Consider the following 21,600-nt stretch of genomic DNA (forward strand, 5'->3'; position numbering starts at 1 on the left):
ATTAATTTATTTCCAAACACACCAACCTATGCTGAACCACGGAGGTAAGGAGTTAAGTAATTTACGATGCTGCCTGCCACACACCTGCCAAAGACAATCTATACACCCTGTCTCTAGACTTTTTGAAAAGCACCATAGGGCCGTGCGCGGTGGCCCACACTTGTAATCCCACTTTGGGCGGCTGAGGTGATGGATAACCTGAGGTCAGGAGTTCAAGACCAGTCTAGCCAACATGGTAAAACCTCATCTCTACTAAAAAAAATACAAAAAGTAACCAGGCATGGTGGCACATGCCTATAATCCCGGCAATTCGGGAGGTTGAGACGCAAGAACCACTTGAACCTGGAAGGTAGAGGTTGCAGTGGGCCAAGATCACGCCATTGCACTCCAGCCTGGGCAACAAGAGTGAAACCCCACAGAAAGAAAAACAGAAAGAAAAAGAAAAGCACCATGAGCCCTTCTCATATTTTGCATGCTAGCAACCAAAGGCTATTTAACAACTCTCTGGGTCTATAAAGGCCCTACATGATGAGAGCTATCCTGCCACTACTTCAGCCATCCTTGCAGGTAAAGACTCCAAAGGGTCAGAGCTTCGGTCCTACTTTTGAAATGGCTGCTGACTCCTATTTAATTAAAATCAGAGATGTCAAGAAAAAAAATCTGGTGGCTGGTCCGAAGGTAGTGAGTTATCTCAATTGATTGTTCACAGTTACAGATAGAACTCCTTGTTCTACTCTTTCCCCCCTTCTCACTACTGCACTTGACTAGTCTTATAAAAAAAATAAATAAACATAAATAAATAAATAAAAATCTAGGGCTCTGCTTATCCAAGGATATGCACTTCATTTTCAAATGATATACTAATTTTACTTTTTTCAGGTATTTCCAACCACGCAATTCACATATGCCTTGCTTTCTATCAAATCTTTAAAGTCATTGTACCAATTCACTTCTGAAAGAACTATACATTTTCTACTTTACCAGAGATGTAGTCCCACAATTGTATTGCCAAAATAAAGATATTTTTAAATGAGCACATTTTAAAAGAATAAGGAAAATTCCAATTTGAATAATGTAAATAACTCCTTAGCTCTTAGCCTCTAACAGGAATGCTTAAAAACAAGTGGTAATGCTTTAATTAAACAAAACAATTCTAGTATTCAAAAATGTCAGAATGTATTTTTATTTCAGCTGTCTTAAATGCCTACACTGAAATATTACATACATGCCAAAATGTTACATACATTAAAACTTATCACTAAAAACTTTTTTTTTTTTTTTTTTTTTTTTTGAGACAGAGTTTCACTTCATCAGCCAGGCTAGAATGCAGTGGTGGGATCTTGGCTCACTGCAACCTCAGCCTCCCAGGTTCAAGTGATTCTCGTGCTCCGCCTCCTGAGTAGCTGGGATTACAGGTGTGCACCACCACACTCGGCTAATTTTTGTATTTTTGGTAAAGACGGGGTTTCACCATGTTGGCCAGGCTGGTCTTGGACTCCTGGCCTCAAATGAATCGCCCACATTGGCCTCCCAAAGTGTTGGGATTAAAGGCATGAGCCACTGCTCCTGCCTTAAAAACTATTTCTATATATGGATGCTTTAAAAACAAATTAACTAATATGATCACTTACATCAGTGAAGTAGTATACAGTATGAGATTAAATACTGAATGTAATCTGTGGAACCAGGAGTACTATATACTGCTTCACTCCTAGCCTCAAGTGATCTGCCCACATTGGCCAGGCTGGTCTTGAACTCCTGACCTTAGGTGATCCTCCCGCCTCGGCCTCCCAAAGTGCTGGGATTACAGGCATGAGCCACCATGTTCAGCCAATGTGGATGGATCACTTGAGGCCAGGAGTCCAAGACCAGCCTGGCCAACACGGTGAAACCCCATCTTTACCAAAAATACAAAAATTAGCTGGGTGTGGTGGTACTCTTAAACTTTTCGAAAGTATGGACCTTTTGGAACTCTTCCAAGAAACATGCACAGCCAAAAGAAAAATCGGCAAACAACTCCAGTTTGAACAGACCCAGGTTAAAAACTCCCAATATACTCTTGTGGGTAAAAAGTTATTTGCACATTAAAGTAAGATTATTTGAGGGGCATCTCTATACAACAAAAGGGGGAGTCTTTGCTAAAAAAGAAAACATACGATGCTTCATTTCTACTTAATGGAAGTTGTGTTATGAGGGTCATTATGGTGTTGTCATGTAAAGCTTGGATGATGTTCCTGATTATCTGAGAAACAGATATAGAAAAACTGTACAGGACTTAAATAATTTTCATTGAACATGCTGCCATAACTCAGATTATTCTTGGTTAAAAAATAAAAGTCACTTATTTCTAATTCTTAAAGTTTATAATATACATTAATGTAGCTAAAATTGTATGTAATCAATAAAACCAATCTTATTTTTATTTAAAAAACTCCCAATCTCACGAGGTCAAGAGATCGAGACCATCCTGGTCAACATGGTGAAACCCTGTCTCTACTAAAAATACAAAAAATTAGCTGGGCATGGTGGCGCACGCCTGTAGTCCCAGCTACTCGGGACGCTGAGGCAGGAGAATTGCTTGAACCCAGGAGACGGAGGTTGTGGTGAGCCGAGATCGCGCCATTGCACTCCAGCCTGGGTAACAAGAGCGAAACTCCGTCTCAAAAAAAAAAAAAAAAACAAAACTCCCAATCTAGAATCACACACCTTCATGTAATTTATTTTAATTGTGTCTACTCAAATAGGCAGCCTACTTGTTAGCTTTATGCTGGCCTGGCTTTTCATTCAGCTGAATGAAATACAATGAAATACAATTTCAAAAAAAAGTAGTAACTTATGATTAATCTGGTCCATTTAGAAGGATTTCCTCAATCGTTAAAAACTAAAAATTTGCTCTAAGTTTTGGATAAATCATTAACAACTGTTACTAGTTTCGTTTATAAATATTTAAACTGGCCAAATAGGCTTACATTTATATCATTAGCAGAAGGACCAAGAGAAAAAATTGTATTAACATTGTTGAAAACTAGAAAGAAATCAGAAGGGATTCAAATCAGTACCACTGACCAGGTATGTGAAATACTGTTTACAACCTCTCATGTACTGGCCACAGAGCCTCAGACACCTGACTCTGAGTCAAAGTCAATCTACCCACTGATGGAACTTTCTAAAAACTCTAAAACTCTAAGGTCAATAGCAATAGCACTAAAACATTCTATGATATGATGAATTAAAAAACACACAAGAACAGAATATTAAATGGCAATTTTTTCCCTTTCTTTAAAAATGTTCATAATAGGTTGGGCGCGGTGGCTCAAGCCTGTAATCCCAGCACTTTGGGAGGCCGAGGCGGGTGGATCACAAGGTCGAGAGATCGAGACCAACCTGGTCAACATGGTGAAACCCCGTCTCTACTAAAAATACAAAAAATTAGCTGGGCATGGTGGCGCGTGCCTATAATCCCAGCTACTCAGGAGGCTGAGGCAGGAGAATTGCCTGAACCCAGGAGGCGGAGGTTGCAGTGAGCCGAGATCGTGCCATTGCACTCCAGCCTGGGTAACAAGAGCGAAACTCCGTCTCAAAAAAAAAAAAAAAAAAAAAAAAAAAAATGTTCATAATAGTAGTCTGACCTATTTTAAGTAGAAAGGTAGACAAGCAATTATTATTTTACAATCATTTCTATGACTATAATAGTTACACTTTTAAAATTTAAGGCTGTGATGGATTAAAATACAAATAATGAAAAATATTCCCCTTACATTTATTGAAATATATCCTCTGATTATGTATAAGAATAAACAAAAGTGGCTGGACAAGGTGGCTACGCCTGTAATCCCAGTACTTTGCGAGGCCGAGGCGGGAGGATCACCTAAGGTGAGGAGTTCAAGACCAGCCTGGGCAACACAGTGAAACACTGTCTCTACTAAAAATACAAAAAAATTAGCCGGGTGTGGTGGTGGGCACCTGTAATCCCAGCTGCTTGGGAGGCTGATGCAGGCGAAATATCTTGAAGCCGAGAGGCGGAGGTTGCAGTGAGCTGAGAACAGGCCACTGCACTCCAGTTTGGGGGATGTGAGTGAAACTCCATCTCAAAAAATAAAAATAAATAAAATTACAATAAAAATTCATCTAGGAATGTACTAGTACAAAATAAAAGTGTTTTCATCGCCGGGCACGGTGGCTCAAGCCTGTAATCCCAGCACTTTGGGAGGCCGAGGTGGGTGGATCACAAGGTCAAGAGATCGAGACCATCCTAGTCAACAGGGTGAAACCCCGTCTCTACTAAAAATACAAAAAATTAGCTGGGCATGTTGGTGCCTGCCTGTAATCTCTGCTGCTCAGGAGGCTGAGTCAGGAGAATTGCCTGAACCTAGGAGGCGGAGGCCGAGATCGCGCCATTGCACTCCAGCCTGGGTAACAAGAGCGAAACTCCGTCTCAAAAAAAAAAAGTGTTTTTATCAGTTTAAAATTCACATACTAGGCCCTGTGTAATTCAAACACACAAAACAAAGCCCCTATCCTAAAGGAGTGCCCAATGCTCCTAGAGTAGAGAAATATTAAGTATATAAAGATGAGAAACGATAATAGCCCCCATGTTCATAGCCCTCAAGAAAAGTCTTAATTATTTGTTCTATGTATTTTGGTCCTAAAGCAGGCTAAGAATTAACTACAACCTTAATAAAGAACAGGACAAGAAAGTTTAAAAACAATCCTTTCCAAAACTCACAGGATTTGGAAAGAAAGCATCTGCTGTAAAGCAAATCAAACAAAACCCCAAAGACAGATAATAAAATTGAACTTTCCAAGGAAAAGGAAGTTGTGTTTCTTAATCACCGTTCATTTTTACGTTTTGCAAAAAATATTCAACTTAAACATCACTTGGTCTTACAAAATACAATCCTTCACTGCCACTATTTTGTAGCTTTTATAAAGAACATAAAATACTGTCTTTTTCTAAAGGTTGACAAAGGCAACAGTATTTTTCTCCCCACATAGTTCTTACCTACTTGGTCAAAAGAGCTGTGACTCTTCATAACCCATCTAATCAAAGTAATGTTTTAATTAATCAAGTTCAATGAAAAGAACTTGAGGAATTGCCAAGTTTCATTTTTCAATAAATGTCAAAAGCTATGTTTCATTTTTCAATAAATGTCAAAGCTACGACATGCAACAAATTTGACAGTTAAAATATATTCTGAAGTCATTACATATGTCCCAAGTTTTCTAAATTTTGGCATACTGACTGGGCTGTGTTCTGAAATGTCATTAAATGTCACGGTTTTCAAGTGAATTCAGCAAATCCTCAGTGGTGGCCAACTTCATTTAGTGCTAGCAGTTGATCAGGGCTCCAATAAAATATAAACAGAAATGGAAGTAACAGAACCATTTCTGCAAACTTTTCAGGTAAGTGAAACATTTCTTATCACCTTTCCATTCTATTTCAGAACGTGTTATCAGCGGATGCAACAATTACCACAGAGTGTAGCAACAGAGAAATGTAAGCATAAAAAAGTACAGGTTCTTTTTTTTTTTTTTTTTTTTTTGCAATTAAAAATCCTACGTCCTCTGCTGGTTAACTGCAGCACACTGCATAAAGTTTACTGTGATGACAACTGTTTCTAAAAAGCAAACCTTTCTTCCTTTCAAAGTGTCTTCCTCAGATCCTTAGGTCATGACTGATTCCAGTACTTCTGATGTTAAGGCACACGGTGATGATGACTTTTCTTTGAAAACTAGCGGGTTCTAATCTAGGCTCCAGTGCCCTAGTGTCTGCCGTTATGCTTCCAACTCCGGCAAGTGAGGGAAGCCCACCTCGAGACAAGGTTTACCTACACTAAGCAGCCCAAAGCTGGAGCAGCGACGCAAAGGGACGTGGAAACTGAAAGCGAACGCACTAAGGGGCCGCAGAGAATCGCCGCGCCAGACGCAACCCCGTTAGCAACATATGGGAGGGCAGGGATCGTTCCCAGACCCTTGACGAGCGCGGTGACGGCTCCGCGGGGCCTGGCGGCGGAGACGAGGCGAGGTGGCGGCGGCGAGGGGCGCGGCGGACCCGCTGTCCGCTGGGGGAGCCCGGCACATTCCTCCCCGTCGCGGAGGCGCACGTGGGGCTCGTAGCCGCAGGGCCTGCAGAGGCGGCCGGAGCGGAGGGCGGCAGGTGCGGGAATAAAAGAGGACGGGCGCCGGAGGCCGCAGGCCCGAGCAGGGGAGGATGATTCCCGGAGCGAAGGCATGCGGGTCCGCGAGCCCGGGACACCTGCACCGCGGACGGGGTGGGGAAATCGGAGGCGCCTAGACACGGCAGTGTTGGGGTCTAAAGGAGAGACCGGATGGGGGCCCCGAGGGACGCTCGCCGGCGCGGAACTCAGCTCACCGTGCCTCCGTCCTTAATGATGATCTTCTTGGCCAGCATGATACTGCGGTTCGCGGCCCGTTTCTTCTTCTTCCCCTGGGTCATTTTACCATCCTCGATTCCTGGCGCTGCTGCAGCCACTCCCGGGGCGGCCGGCTCCAGCGGCGAGTGCCGTCCCGCCACTACTGCCGGGCCGAGCCGCTCCGGGCGCCCGCCGCCATCTTGAGGGCCCGGCCAGCCTCCGGCGGCGCGTCACAATCGTGCGATCAGCCGACGAGCGCGCCCCGCCCCGCCCACGTGACGCCGCCCCGCCCTCCCGGCCGCCGGCCGGCTGCTCATTCGTCGCGCGGGCTGCTGGCTACCTGGACCGCTCCGTGCTCCGCCTCCACCAGCTCCCGGAATCCTCACGACGGTTCTGGGCGGTTGGGGGTCGTTATTGTCCCCCGTCTTCACAGATGGGGGAATTTGTTTCAAAAAGTTGTTACCTGGTCACGGAAACGGCTGATAAATGGTGGCACCGGAATTCTAATCAGAAGTCCTAAGTTTTTAGCATACTCTCCAGCTGTGTTATAATCAAGACAGGAACCGAAGGGAACCGTAAAGAAGAAACCATTTTCCATAAGTAGTGGGTAACCTAAGAGAAAGATAAGGTGATGTTTCAGAAACAGTCACCCAGGCTGGAAGGCAGTGGTGCCATCATGGCCCCCTGCAGCCTCGAATGCCTGGGCTCAAATGATCCTTCTGCCTCAGCCTCCCAAGCATCTGGAACTACAAATGCACACCACCATGCCTGGCTAATTTTAATTTTTCATTTGTAAAGACAGAGTCTGGCTAAGTTGACCAGGCTGGTTTCAAACCTGGCCTCAAGAGATACTCGCTTCTCCCAAAATGCTGGGATTACAGGTGTGAACCCCTGCCGAGCCTCACCTGCAACTTTTTAGTTGACATCCAACTTGAAGCTCTTTAGAGAAAGTAATATGCTAGATTTTATAACGCAATTCCCAGGGGCTTGTTTTGAATGGAAGTAGAAGGCTGATAATTTATTGTGTGGTTACTCTGATTTTCATAGCCCCTGAAAGTCATAGTTATCCAACTACACCAATTTTATCAGCCTTATGAACTGGTTATTGTTCAGTCATTCAAAAAACATTTACTGGGTGCCTCTATGTGTTTTTTAGTATTTTATTAGATGCCAGGGATACATCAATAAATGAGAGAGTATCTGCATAGAGCTTAGATTCTAGTGGGAGACACAGTTACAAAACCTAAGAAAGGTAATTGCAGATTGCAGTAAATGCTATTGGCAATAATGTAGTAAGAGAAATTTAACACAAATGTCCAGAATGTTCCAGGCTTTGTGCTAGAAGGGCTGCAATAATAAACAAGAGAGATCAGTCCTGTTCTAACAGGCCTATTGTGTATGAACTTGTGGCTTTGTAATTTCGGTTGTAAATACAGCTGGCCCTCAGTATCCTTCTGTGGATTCAACCATCCTCAGAATAAAAATATTTTTTAAAACCCCACAAAACAAACAAAAAAGTTAAAAATACAGTATCACTATACAGCATTACATTGTATTAAGTACTATAAATAATCTAGAGATGATGTATGTGGGAGGATGATAAGCAAATAACTATGCCATTTTATGTAAGGGGACTTGAGCATCCACTGAGATAGCCACGGGAATCCTACAACCAAGTCCCACTGCCCTCCCGCATATGGAGGGATGACTGTATTCACAAACTTCACACTAAAAGATCAGTATGTCAGGGTTCTTTGGCTAAGATCCGCAGAAACTAACACTGGCTAACAAACTAGCACTTGCTAACATAAGCAAAAGGGAATTATTTGGAAGAATACTGGGAGTTTTGAAAATTAATGGGAAGGCCAAGAATCAGGCTTGGAAATAAGCAGAAACCTGTGTTTGGAAAGTTCATGAGGACAATTCATGAGGCACCTTAAAAGGGAGTGGGATTCCTTGGAAAGAATGGCAAGTGGCCAAAAGTAAAAGATTCCTAAAGAAACAAGATTGTGGCCGGACGCGGTGCTCACGCCTGTAATCCCAGCACTTTGGGAGGCCGAGGTGGGTGGATCACGAGGTCAAGAGATCGAGACCATCCTGGTCAACATGGTGAAACCCCGTCTCTACTAAAAATACAAAAATTAGCTGGGCATGGTGGCACACGCCTGTAGTCCCAGCTACTAGGGAGGCTGAGGCAGGAGAATTGCTTGAACCCAGGAGGCGGAGGTTGCGGTGAGCCGAGATTGCGCCATTGCACTCCAGCCTGGGTAACAAGAGTGAAACCCCGTCTCAAAAAAGAAAAAAGAAAAGAAACAAGATTGTATCACAGAATCCAAATCTCAACCCCACTGTGAACAGATTACTAAAGAAACTGCACTTCACCATGCTGAAAGAAGTGGGTGCTCTTTAACTAAAAACTGAGTAAGTCACCCACATCCCTTCTATAGAACCACCTGTTACTGCTGATTCAAGAAAATCCTACACATTTTATCATGAATACAAAAGCCACCAAAAATACAAGACTATTAGAAAAAAACAGAAAATGAAAACTTTTCAATCAATAGAAAATACGAACTTCTAGAAAATATGAAGCAGAGGAAAATTATATACCAGTCCAACATGAATATCATTTAATAAGTAATTGCAGATATAAAAGAACACAGCAAATAAAAAATTTTAAACTCAGTAGTAACATGTAAAATGAGAGCTGATCAAACAGGCAATGTACTAAAAAGATAAAATAATCTAAAAATGAAAACTACAGGGTACCTGAGAGATACAAATAAAAGTAAAGTAAGAAACACAGAGAAGAATAAAAAAGCTATGAGAACAAAAATGACATAAAAAGGATCAGAGATAAAATAATACAGAAAAAATTATCCGGACCTCTAGGTAAAAATCAATAACAAACAAAATGTCATTTCCAAAAGGGAAAAAAATCAGGTGGTGCCACGCTTCTGATAACACCAAGCAATATAACACTGAAGCGCAAATTCAGACAAACTCAAGGAAATGTTTGCCAGGGATTTTCTGTGTGGCCAAGCTTTACTTTTTAAGTATCCAGGCTCCAGAAGAAATTTTAAACATGCCACAACTCAGAGACTATTGCACAGTACTTACAAGCCCTCCTTGAATACTCTACAGAAGAGCTTCATCCAGCCAAGGGTTGACTGGAGAGACTTCAGGTAAGTATCAGTAGGGTGTTAAATATATTTTTTAAATTTTAATTAATTTTATAACAAAGGTGGGGATTAGGATGGGAACACAGTGTGTAAATATTATATGTACTAATCAAATAGGAATAAGACAACTACAAAAAATATGGAGATGGCTGGGTATGGTGGCTCATGCCTATAAGCCCAGCACTTTGTGAGGCCGAGACAGGTGGATCACCTGAGGTCGGGAGTTTGAGACCAGCCTGACCAACATGGAGAAAACCCATCTCTACTAAAAATACAAAATTACCTGAATGTGGTGACACATGCCTGTAATTCCAGCTACTCGAGAGGCTGAGGCAGGAGAATCACTTGAACCTGGGAGCCAAGATCACTCCATTGTACTCCAGTATGGGCAACAAAGTGACATTCCGTCTCAAAAAAAAAAAAAAAAAAAAAAAATATATATATATATATATATATATGAAGAGATAATATGTTCACCGACTGTCACATAGATAATTGCCATCATTTAAAGCTGTCAAATTAAATAGTAAAGGACTAGACAAGTAAACTGGGGACTCTAAATGCATTACATAAAATGTTATCAGGATGTATTGTAACTAACATACAAACCTTTCTAAACATCCAAAGAAATTTTACAAAAACCCCATGTTGTGAAAGAGGCACAGTAAGTACAGCAATATGCATATTTGTTTGCCTTTTAGAAAGAAACACATGAAAAATAAATCAGAAAAATAATAAAAATAAATACCTATAGCAGATGGTTAAAAATGAAGGGCTAGATATGGGAGCCAGAGTTCTCAGAGTATACTTTTCATATAAAACTTTTTTCTATTTTTTAATTTATTTTTTATTATTTGTAGAGACAGGATCTCACTATGTTGCCCAGGCTGGTCTTGAACTCCTGATCTTAAGTGTTACTCCCACCTCAGACTCCCAAAGTGCTGGGATTACAGGCGTGAGCCGCTGCACCTGGCCATGTTGCTAAATTTTAACTGTAAATGTTAATTAAAATTCACTATCTTTTAGAATTGTTATTTCCTAGCTCTGTCCACTAAAATGGCCTAGAAACAATGATATATCAGTTACAATGGATTCTATAATAAATTCCATTCACTGGCTAGAAATCCAAAGAAAAAAATAAATACCACTCCCCTTAAAAGGAATAGGGCTTCTTGGAGAATTAGCTGATAATCCAGGTTTGGAACAAGACAAGGTAAGCCTCAGATTTCTTGTGCCTGAAGCAAGAAAGGACTAGAAGACTAATGTGGTCATATTTTAAAAACATAAGAGCTAGCTTGCTGTGACTTCCATAAGCATCAAAAAGAACTGTGACCAATTGGCTATAATATATTAAATAATTTTTTTTAATTCATGAAGACAGAGACATTTTTTAAAAAAAGGGCATTGGCGAAACAGGAAGGAAATATGCTTTTTTATTTAAAAAAAGAATATCAACGAATAAATGTAGAAATTTAGAGAATTTAAAAAAAATGAATCACCATTTTTCACCCCGGCGTAATGAATGATTCAGTCAAGAATCATCAGCTGATGCTAAGTTGAATACCCTGGTGCCAAAACATTACTCCATAGATTACTAAGTGCGAAAAAATGACCTTTACAATGGGGAGAACTTTATTTACAATAACCTTTACAATGGGGTAGTCATCATCTTAACCAAATAATCCATTACTAACATTAATAATGAGATAATCTATGCCTTTTAAGTGATACAATATAAAATATGTGAAATATTTTTACTCAATACATTTAACCTGAAGGTAATCAAACCTAAAGACTTGACTTGCAGTTCAAAGGGCATGAAAGGAATAAAGGGAATGAATCAAACCACATAGATCCAGAATAGGAGCAAAGTAACTCTAGTCATTCAAAAAGTACTATCATGGAGAGAAAAGTCTTTAGGGGTAGCATTCTGAGACTCTTGGTATAAAAAAGCCATTGGGGGTGGTGGTGTAGGAAGGGAACTTCTAGACCAAAAGAGACAATCAAATACAAAACATTAACCTTGATTTTACCCTGGTTCCAAAATAAAAAAGCTATAAAAAAATAATTTTTGAGACAATTGGGAATACAGTTGACTCTTGAACAACAGATTTGAACTGTGTAGGTCCACTCATATGCAGATTTTTTTCAGCCAAATGCAAATAAAAAACACAGTATTTGCAGGATGTGAAACCCACCCAGAGGGCGGGCTGACTTTTCCTATTCAAGGTTTCCCCTTAAGGACTTGAGTGTGCCCAGATCCTGGTATACACAAGGTAGGGGTTCTGAAACCAATCCCTCACGTTTACAAAGGGGCAACTGTATTTGAATTTGAACTTAGATGAAGTGACCTGAATTAATTTAAATTTTATTAGGTGTGATAATATGGCACTGAGGTTAATTAAGAAAATGTCCGCATCTTTAGGTCACGCATGCTGGAGTATATGGGGTAAAATGTCCCCACAGAGATAAGGCTAGTGTGACAAAATGTTAATAATGGTTGGATTTAGGTGGCAGACCAGTCTTTCAAATTTTTTGTATGCAGCAAAATGAAAAGCTGGAGAAAATTTAATTTAAAAAAAAGTTATTTAATAATGCTACATGTGTAAGTTCATGGAGGTAACCATAAGTTTTTTAAACCTAATTTGTCATAGTATGATTGAAGCCATTAAAATGGCAATATTATAAAAACAACATATTGAAAACAAAGTGAAATTGGCACATGAGGGAAATTGAGAAAAATAATATGAAATAATGGAAATTTGAGGCATTCTGTATATATAACATACAAAATAAGTGGCAAGTTTTAAAATTCTAGAATTCACAGCAATATAACTAGAACAGACATAAAATGAAACATGGGCACACATCTTTCATGATTTTCTATAATTCTATCGTCACTCAGGAAATATTACCCTGCCTTGGCTATATTTAAAAGACCGATTGAAGCAGCATGTATATATTTAAAAAGCACTTAGCATGATCAATGCTGTATTTACTATCTGAGCAGAATAAAACTTTAGACTAAAAGGAAAAACTTAATAAACCTTATTAGAAATCATGTTTGTACATGCAGTGTCTTTCAAAAGAGCAAACACACACACACAGAGTTTGTTTAAAACACACAAGTCTGATTTAGTACTAAACAAACCTCTTAAATACTCTACATTTAAAGCTGGGGTGTCCAATCTTTTGGCTTCCCTGGGCGACCCTGAAAGAATTATTATCTTGGGCCACAAATAAAATGCAGTAACACTAATGATAGCTGATGAGCCTTAAAAAGAATTGCAGAAAAAATCTCGTAATTTTTTTTTTTTTGAGATGGAGTTTCGCTCTTGTTACCCAGGCTGGAGTGCAATGGCGCGATCTCGGCTCACCGCAACCTCCGCCTCCTGGGCTCAGGCAATCCTCCTGCCTCAGCCTCCTGAGTAGCTGGGATTACAGGCACGTGCCACCATGCCCAGCTATTTTTTTGTATTTTTAGTAGAGACGGGGTTTCACCATGTTGACCAGGATGGTCTCGATCTCTCGACCTCGTGATCCACCCGCCTCGGCCTCCCAAAGTGCTAGGATTACAGGCTTGAGCCACCGCTCCCGGCCAAATCTCGTAATTTTTTAAGAAAGTTTACGAATTTGTGTTGGGCCACATTCAAAGCCATCCTGGGCTGCATGCAGCCCATAGGCTGCACATTTGACAAGCTAAAGTATATTTTAACAAATTTTCAGATGATTGTCACAAAACACTGTAACACATCCATTATTCTTTTAAATCTTCAGTGAGTTCTACCTTTAAAAAGAAGCAAGTGTTTATCTAAGACAAACGGTATATTTCCAAAAGAACACCATGTTATTTGTTTTAAAGAAATTACCTCTAACATTTTAGAAATCCTAAATGAATGAATGAAAACGAATGCACAAGTGAAAACACCTGATTCTCAGGTCAAATGGAGGAAAATGTGATCCTAACACTAGTGAAGCCCTATTGGGAGCAAAAGTAACAACTGGTTATCAGGTTTTAGCTCTTCCTTATAATGGTGATAGGTAATGGCTAATTTAAAATTAGTTCAAAATTGTATATTAATATACAATACAGATAAAAGGTTTATAAACCATGTTTTAAATTTGTCCTTAAAATAGTCCAGAATTTATAGTTGTCATTAAACATCAGAACTGAAAATGAAATGACAATACTATGCTCTCTCAATATATCTATATGTGTTAATACAGTATCTGATTATAAACATTTTTCTGCACTAGATTCATATTATGTTCAGGGTAATTTGACAGAAATTCTAAAATTAAAAATGACAATGTATAATTTTTTTTTTTTTTGAGACGGAGTTTAGCTCTTGTTACCCAGGCTGGAGTGCAATGGCACGATCTCGGCTCACCGCAACCTCCGCCTCCTGGGTTCAAGCAATTCTCCTGCCTCAGCCTCCTGAGTAGCTGGGATTACAGGCACGCACCACCATGCCCAGCTAATGTTTTGTATTTTTAGTAGAGACGGGGTTTCACCATGTTGACCAGGATGGTCTCGATCTCTCGACCTTGTGATCCGCCCACCTCAGCCTCCCAAAGTGCTGGGATTACAGGCTTGAGCCACCGCACCCGGCTTGACAATGTATAAATTAAAAGTCTCTGGGCCAGGTGCAGTGGCTCACTCCTGTAATCCCAGCACTTTGGGAGGTTGAGGCAGGCAGATCACCCGACTTCAGGAGTTCAAGACCAGCCTGGCCAACAAGGTGAAACACCGTTTCTACTAAAAATACAAAAATTAGCCAGGTATGGTGGTGAGTGTTGGTAAGCCCAGCTACTTGGGAGGCTGAGGCAGAATTGCTTAAACCTGGGAGGCAGAGGTTGTACGTGATCATGCCACTGAACTCCAGCCTGGTTGACAGAGTGAGACTGTCAAAAAAAAAAAAAAGTCTGAAAATAATTGCTATTGTTTGTATCACCCTCATCAATTCAGGAGGATGTATATAGAGATGAATGGTCATTGCATAGTAAGAAATTTGGCCCATCCAAACAAAGTTCTGGTCTAAGTCTTTGGGAGGTCCCAGTGATAGGAGTATCTTTATTATTCATGGTAGGTTCCTCAGACAACTCCTGACAGTTTACTGCTAAGCAGACAATCTATAGTGAGGCCCTGAAGTCTTGATATCAGCCAGATCTCCAGGGAGAGGCAGATGTTGGAAAGTGAGGACAACTACATGGGCAAAAAATCAATCAACCATGCCAACTAATAGAGCCTCAATAAAATCAGGACACCGAAGCTAGGTGAGCTTCCCTGAATGGCAACACTATGTATGTACTGTTGAACACTGTGGTCAGGAGTGGATAATACCTTCCATGACTCTACAAGAAAAGGACATGAAAAGCCTCAAGTTTGGACCACTCCTAGACTCTGCTTTATGTGTCACTTCCTTTGGCTGGTTTTAATTTGTATTTCCTTTCTCTGTATAACAGCTTTCAGTAAGTTTTATATTTCTAGCCAGAACTAAGGGTGAACTTGGGAAACCCCTGAATTTGCAATGACCAAAACACTTTCAACCATAGTAGAAGCTCAGATCTTTGGTAAATGAAGGTAATTTATTTCTTCCTTGCTATTTTGTTTTCTGGAGTGTATATGTAATCAGTCCTGCCTTAAAGGAATTCTCTTTTAAAAAACAGTAAGACCAGTATGGGCTGGGTGTGGTGGCTCACACCTATAATCCCAACACTTTGGGAGGCCGAGGCAGGCGGATCACTTGAGCTCTGGAGGTTGAGACCAACCTGGGCAACATGATGAAACCCCATCTCTACCAAAAAAATACAAAAATTAGCTGCTAGTGGTGGCACACACCTGTAGTCCCAGCTACTTGGGGGACTGCAGCTCCTGGGAGCATCACTTGCGCTCCCGCTGTCAAAGCGCAGTGAGCCAAGATTGTGACCCTGCACTCCAGCCTAGCCAACGGAAGTAAGACTTTGTCTCAAAAAACAAAACAAAACAAAACCAAAAAAAAAAATCCCAACCAGTATGATTACTAATGCTAGTCGCTATCAGTCTCTTTTGAAAGGCATATTGGCCAGGCATGGTGGTTCACCCTTGTAATCCCAGCACTTTGGGAGGCTAGGGTGGGCAGATCACCTGAGATCAGGAGTTCGAGACCATCCTGGCCAACACAGTGAAACCCCATCTCTACTAAAAATACAAAAATTAGCCAAGCATGGTGGCACTGCCTGTAATTCCAGCTACTTGGGAGGATGAGTCAGAACTGCTTGAACCCAGCGGGTAGAGGTTGTAGTGAGCTGAGATTGCACCACTGCAGCCTGGGCGACAGTGAGACTCCATCTCAAAAAAAAAAAAAAAAAAAAGGCAGTATTATCTGTAAGATTCAGTTTATAAGATATTTTTGCATAGCACTGGGACTTGAGGATTGTGATATATTTCCAACAAAAGAAGTATTATAATATAAAAAAGATAATTAAATATTTTAGGTTAGTGCTTTTCATGAGAGGTCACCAAAGAAAAATATACATTTTTGAAAGGCTGGCATTTTAGTGATTTCTTTTTACAAAGTATTTTGTGTAAGGTTACTTCAGTAGTAAATACAGGACTAAAATCCTGTATATTATCATGATTGATCGCCATGCATTCAATTGACGGTCACAACTGAAGCAATTACATTCAAATTATGAAGAATAATTACTTAACCTTGAGGCTAGCCTAAAGATATTTAAAACAAAAAACCTGTTAGGCTGTTACTAACATATGGAAAGATAAATTCTAACTAGTTTCAATAAACCCAGTCATTCTTTTTTTGTTGCTTGGGTTTTTGTTTTGTTTGTTTTTTGAGACACAGTCTTACTGTCACTCAGGCTGGAGTGCAGTAGTATCATCATGGTTTACTGCAGCCTCAACTTGCTGGGCTCAAGCAATCCTCCTGCCTCAGCCTCCTGAGTAGCTGGGCCCACAGGTGCATGTCAATACACCCAGGTAATTTTTGTAGAAACAAGGTCTCCATATGTTGCTCAGGCTGGCCTCAAACTCATGGGCTCAAGTAATTCTTCTGCCTTGGCTTCCCAAAGTGTTGGGATTAAAGGAATGAGCCACTGGACCTGGCCAACCCAGTCTTTCATGCTAGAGTATGGGCCAGAGAAAAAGAAGAAAGATCACATATGATAGTGATAGAGGTACTACAGAGCTAGAGAAAAAAATCAGCAGTTCATTTTTGATATATAAAGAGAGAAGACTAATTAATAGGTTAGGTCATAGACAGGTAAATAGGAAAAGGAAGTTAGAAAAAGATTTGTATAGTTCTTTATGAAATAATATATTCCAATAAATCTGTTAAATAGGTAATAGCTGGATACCAAAAAATGACAAGAGAAATTTATTTAAAAAGCCATTTAACAAAAGATCACTTTATACATTCCTTTGAATCATGTCCATAAAAAATTTAAATATACAAATTACATTCTCAAATCCAAAAGAACCTTTCTAAACAAAGGAAATACAGATATAGACAAAGTCAGGATCCAAATTATTTTAAAAAGTTTTTAAATTACAGTAAATTATATTTTGTAATAACAAATGAAACAACAAACTGACAGTTTTATACAATTGTTAAAGTTTCAAAAAGCTCAATGATGGAGCAATGGTACCACAATGTAGTTAAGTAAGTATTGTTCACAAATCTTTATGCTTTTGTAATATATTTATTTTAATTGTTACTGAATTTAAAGAGCAAATGTTGAAACAACCAAAAAAATAGAAATGTATTTATTTCTAAACATCCTAATTTTGCTCCTATGTCCAAAGTTGTGAATTACAGGAACACCCTCGAGAAGAATCAGGTATTTGGTAAAGCAAGGCACGTAGGACCAGATTTTGATGAAAGTGCTTGTTCTCTGCTCCTGTAACTACTTTAAATACCTGGAGATTCTGAAGATGACTTTCAATATAGCATAAATAACTTTTATAAGCCTTTTTTATGTAAAGCATACACCCATAGTAATTAAATATTATAATAGTGAATGTGTAAATCACATGAGTGATGCTAAACCCTTAAGAAAAAACCTACCTCAGTTTAATGACTATACAATGACATTTTAAAAGTTCAACAATTTGATATGTAAGAATAATCAGTATTACAGTAACTAATTGTAGAGAACACAATTAGTTTCCTTTCAGATTATATCTCCTTAGAATCTAAATATCAAGCTAACTTTCCTTCTATGAAATTATGTGACATTCAATATAAATTGATGTAAACATTTAAGTTTTGCATCTCTATATAATCCACCATAAAAGTAGCCTACATCTCTAAAATCACTTATTGAAGAATTGATAATATACTATTACTGTGTCAAAACATCTATCTGTTGCATTTCAAACTTTTCTTCCCAAATACCATATTCTTAATTTTTTTTTTTTTTTTTTTTTTTGAGATGGAGTCTCGCTCTGTTGCCCAGGCTGGAGTGCAGTGGCATGATCTCAGCTCACTGCAACTTCTGCCTCCCAGGATCAAGTGATTCTCCTGCCTCAGCTTCCTGAGTAGCTGGGATTACAGGTGCATGCTAACATGCCCAGCTAATTTTTGTATTTTTAGTAGAGACGGGGTTTCTCCATGTTGGTCAGGCTGGTCTCAAACTCGTGACCTTGTGATCTGCCCACCTCAGCCTTCCAAAGTGCTGCGATTATGGGCATGAGCCACTGTGCCCAGCCCATATTCTTAATTTTTAAAAGAACTATCAATTGGCACTCTTCTACCATGAGTTAGCACATTTTCACATTGCACAAAGTAGTTATGTGATAACAAATAAAAAGTAAAGGAATTTAAATAATGAAGGCGTCATCATTATAAAAGCTTGATACAGTAAGGCCTGTGGAGGTCATCAAAACACACATCACACACACAAGGAAATGGCATTATCTGTATATGTGACACAATCCTAGGACACAGGTCCATCTTCTCATATATGATTACTTTTTGTGAATTAAAAATTATGAACGACATAGCCCAATCTCTAATAAACATTTTCAAACACACTAGAAAAGCAAAATGTAAATTATGCCTGTCTGATAAAATTGTGCTTTGAAAATATAACTTGACTACTTTGTCCATTTTTACAACTCTTGTTTACATTTTTATAATTTTTGTTAGGAATCTTGAAAATTGTGTTTAGATACCTAAAAATGTGTTACTACTGTAACTAACATGTCTGATATCCAAAAATTTACCTGTATAATTTTTTAAATTATTAAAATAGAAAGACTAACCCTGAACAATTAAATATGAATGCACACTGTATTAATACATAAGTACTCAACCAATACTTCAATGTGTGCTAAACATGAATCATTATATTTAGTCTTGAATTCTGTGCATATGCAGGACTTAGATTTTACTTAGCAGGAGGTAATAATGTAATTCTGAATATTATGGCAGTCTAAAACTACCATGTTCAAAATGTGGTGAACTTATTAAACAAATACTCTAGGTGGTTACTGAAAATCATGTTGGGCATCCAGAAAGTTTGCTTGGTACCAATTCGGAATCACCACCAAATTGATTTTAAAGATTTCGTAATTTTAAATGCTTTTAAACTTTGGATGGAACTGATGAGACCTGCAATATGTAGACTATGACTGCAAAAACAAGGTAACACTGCCAGTTCATGTTAGGCAAGTGTACCCAACAGTTTGTAACATGGTATTTTTGAGCCAAATTCTGTTTAATAAAACCCATGAGAGCTATATAAAAATACTGATTTTTTACAGTTTTTATATATATTAGAACAGACTTTAAAAATATATACAGTATGGACTGGGCACGGTGGCTCACGCCTGTAATCCCAGCACTTCGGAAGCCTGAGGCAGGCGGATCACTTGAGGTCAGGGATTTGAGACCAGCCTAGCCAAGATGGTGAAACCCCATCTCTACTAAAAACACAAAAAATTTGCTGGTCATGGTGGGGCAAGCCTGTAGTCTCAGCTACTCAGGAGGCTGAGGCAGGAGAATTTCTTGAGCCTGGGAGGTGGAGGTTGCAGTGAGCCAATATCACGCCACTGCACCCCAGCCTGGGTGACAGAGCAAGACTCCGTCTCAAAAATAAAACAAAACAACTACAACAAAATATATATAGAGACACATACACACACACACAGGATGAATGAAATGAAAAAAGTAAAATACTTCTTATACTCAGTACTTCTGTTGATAGTCAATAATTAAACCCATATTCAAATTATAGAATTTTTGCCCATCAAATCACCTTACCATTTCCAACATACTCTCTCTCCCTTGAACCAATTTATTAAGTAACTCCTGCAATCTGCATCCTCAGCTCCAGTGTTAATTAAAAAGGAAAAATAAACCACTATTTTAAAGCAAAATGGTGGCTCCTTCTCAGCAGCTTTTGTGGGAACACAGAAAGGGAATTCAAATTTGGCTACCTCTCCCAGTCATGTGATGAGAGTATTCCTGGGAACAGTAGGTTTATGAGAGACCTAAAAAGCTCTTCTGAGCAGGCTTGAATTTAAAATTATAGTGCTATTTAAAATAATGTAATATGGCAATCTGGAATGTCTCCAAGAAAAGTCATTTGGTCTCAGTCTCTGACATCTGTACTATTATATTTGTTTGAGTGTTGTTTTTGTCAATAGTTGTAGATTAAAGAAGTTTTTACAGATCAGTGAGTAAAATGTTCATTTAATAACTTTTAACCGTATACTATATATGCTTGATAGTTCAAAATTCTCCTAATGTAGATATTACACAATAATTATTTTAAATTATTAAATCCTTTTAAATTACATTTTGAAAAATTTAATGGCAATTACAAATTTTAATTTAAAATAATATTAAGGATTTATCTGATTTACAGAAATAAAATGCAATTAAGAGATTAGGGGCTATCCTCCATTACTATAAGATTCGCTGGCTACTATTTAGCACAGGAGCAACTGGATTGCTTTCAGCAGTATTGAAGCACTAAAATATCTTAAAAGTCATATGGAGAAATAGTGTGTATCTCTACATTAAATCTAGATATAGTATTTATTCTCTGACAAATCATACCCAGAATAGTACTTTATTAATGTTTAGGTAACTGAACAAAAACCATTTAGCAATCCTTCATTTAGTAATCTTTTGTATAAATATAAAAATCTCTGATAAGTGAAATGTTTTTTCAAATTATATTTCTATTTTTTTCACAGCTTTATAGGTAATTATAATTTTCAAACTTTGAATATTTCATGTGATTTGATATAGCTGTACAGAAAGAGTAAGATAAAAACATTGAATAAGATTAAATCTAATTTGCAAAAATTGATATTTGACATTTGTTGTGTGCTCTTGCAAAGAGTGCATAGAACATTTCTGCAGCAACCAAAAAGGTAAAATCTTTTTAAACTCAGATTTCAAGTTTCCACTAATATTCCTTCTAATTCTAATCCCTGGAAATACTCTTAAGTTTTGATTTCTAGATGCAATGTGTTTTGTTACATATACACATATTTTATCCTTAAACTTTTATATTTTTAACCATTTAAACAATATGATCAGATTCAGCATGATGATATCTTCACAGACTCTGTAGAAGTCCTCTGTGCAAGATTAATGTCGAGATTCCTAGTGGACCATCGTGAAAAACCAGTTAAAGATAGTATACAACTAAGCTTTAGTGGGATTTCCTGCAGGTTTGGGATCATAACCATATAAGAAAGTAGCTGTTATTACAAGAATGGCTCCAAGGAAAAAGACACTGAATAAGACGAAGACAAAATAAAAAAGAGAAAATCAGATTAAAAGCAAAACAAGTTCCTTCTATTTTCTTACTATAAAAACAATTATAATTTGGGGCAAAACGTTCCAGTAACATGGCTAAAAACTCTTGAGTACTTACTACATTCCAGGTATCTCGCTAAGTGCTTTATATGCATCGTTTCATTGAATTCTCACAACTCTATGAAGACGTACTAGTATTATCTTCATTTTTTACATATGAAGAAACAGTTTTAAAGAATTTAAATAACTTGTCAGAAGTCCCATAACTTC

At 38.6% G+C, this 21,600-nt stretch overlaps 2 protein-coding genes across 4 annotated transcripts in view; both read right to left on the reverse strand.

Annotated features, from left to right (window-relative positions):
• MFSD14A (major facilitator superfamily domain containing 14A) overlaps positions 1-6,602 on the reverse strand; it is a 57,685-nt gene extending 51,083 nt beyond the window's left edge. Inside the window, exon 1 of one of the 2 annotated variants that reach the window (XM_003933265.4) lies at positions 6,374-6,601. In XM_003933265.4, coding sequence (XP_003933314.1) covers positions 6,374-6,457 — 84 coding nt within the window. In that variant the 5' untranslated portion in view covers positions 6,458-6,601. Of the gene's footprint in view, positions 1-6,373 lie in introns of both variants that reach the window. The other variant, XM_074381361.1, reaches the window with a different exon arrangement.
• Positions 6,603-6,676: 74 nt separating this feature from the next.
• The window catches only part of SLC35A3 (solute carrier family 35 member A3), a 74,338-nt gene continuing 59,414 nt past the window's right edge, over positions 6,677-21,600 (reverse strand). The window contains exon 8 of one of the 2 annotated variants that reach the window (XM_074381368.1): positions 6,677-6,986. In XM_074381368.1, the coding sequence (XP_074237469.1) occupies positions 6,926-6,986 (61 nt within the window). In that variant the 3' untranslated portion in view covers positions 6,677-6,925. Of the gene's footprint in view, positions 6,987-16,906; positions 21,308-21,600 lie in introns of those variants that run through there. The other variant, XM_074381367.1, reaches the window with a different exon arrangement.

Source organism: Saimiri boliviensis, chromosome 11, assembly GCF_048565385.1.
Source record: "Saimiri boliviensis isolate mSaiBol1 chromosome 11, mSaiBol1.pri, whole genome shotgun sequence".
Taxonomy (NCBI): Eukaryota; Metazoa; Chordata; class Mammalia; order Primates; family Cebidae; genus Saimiri; species Saimiri boliviensis.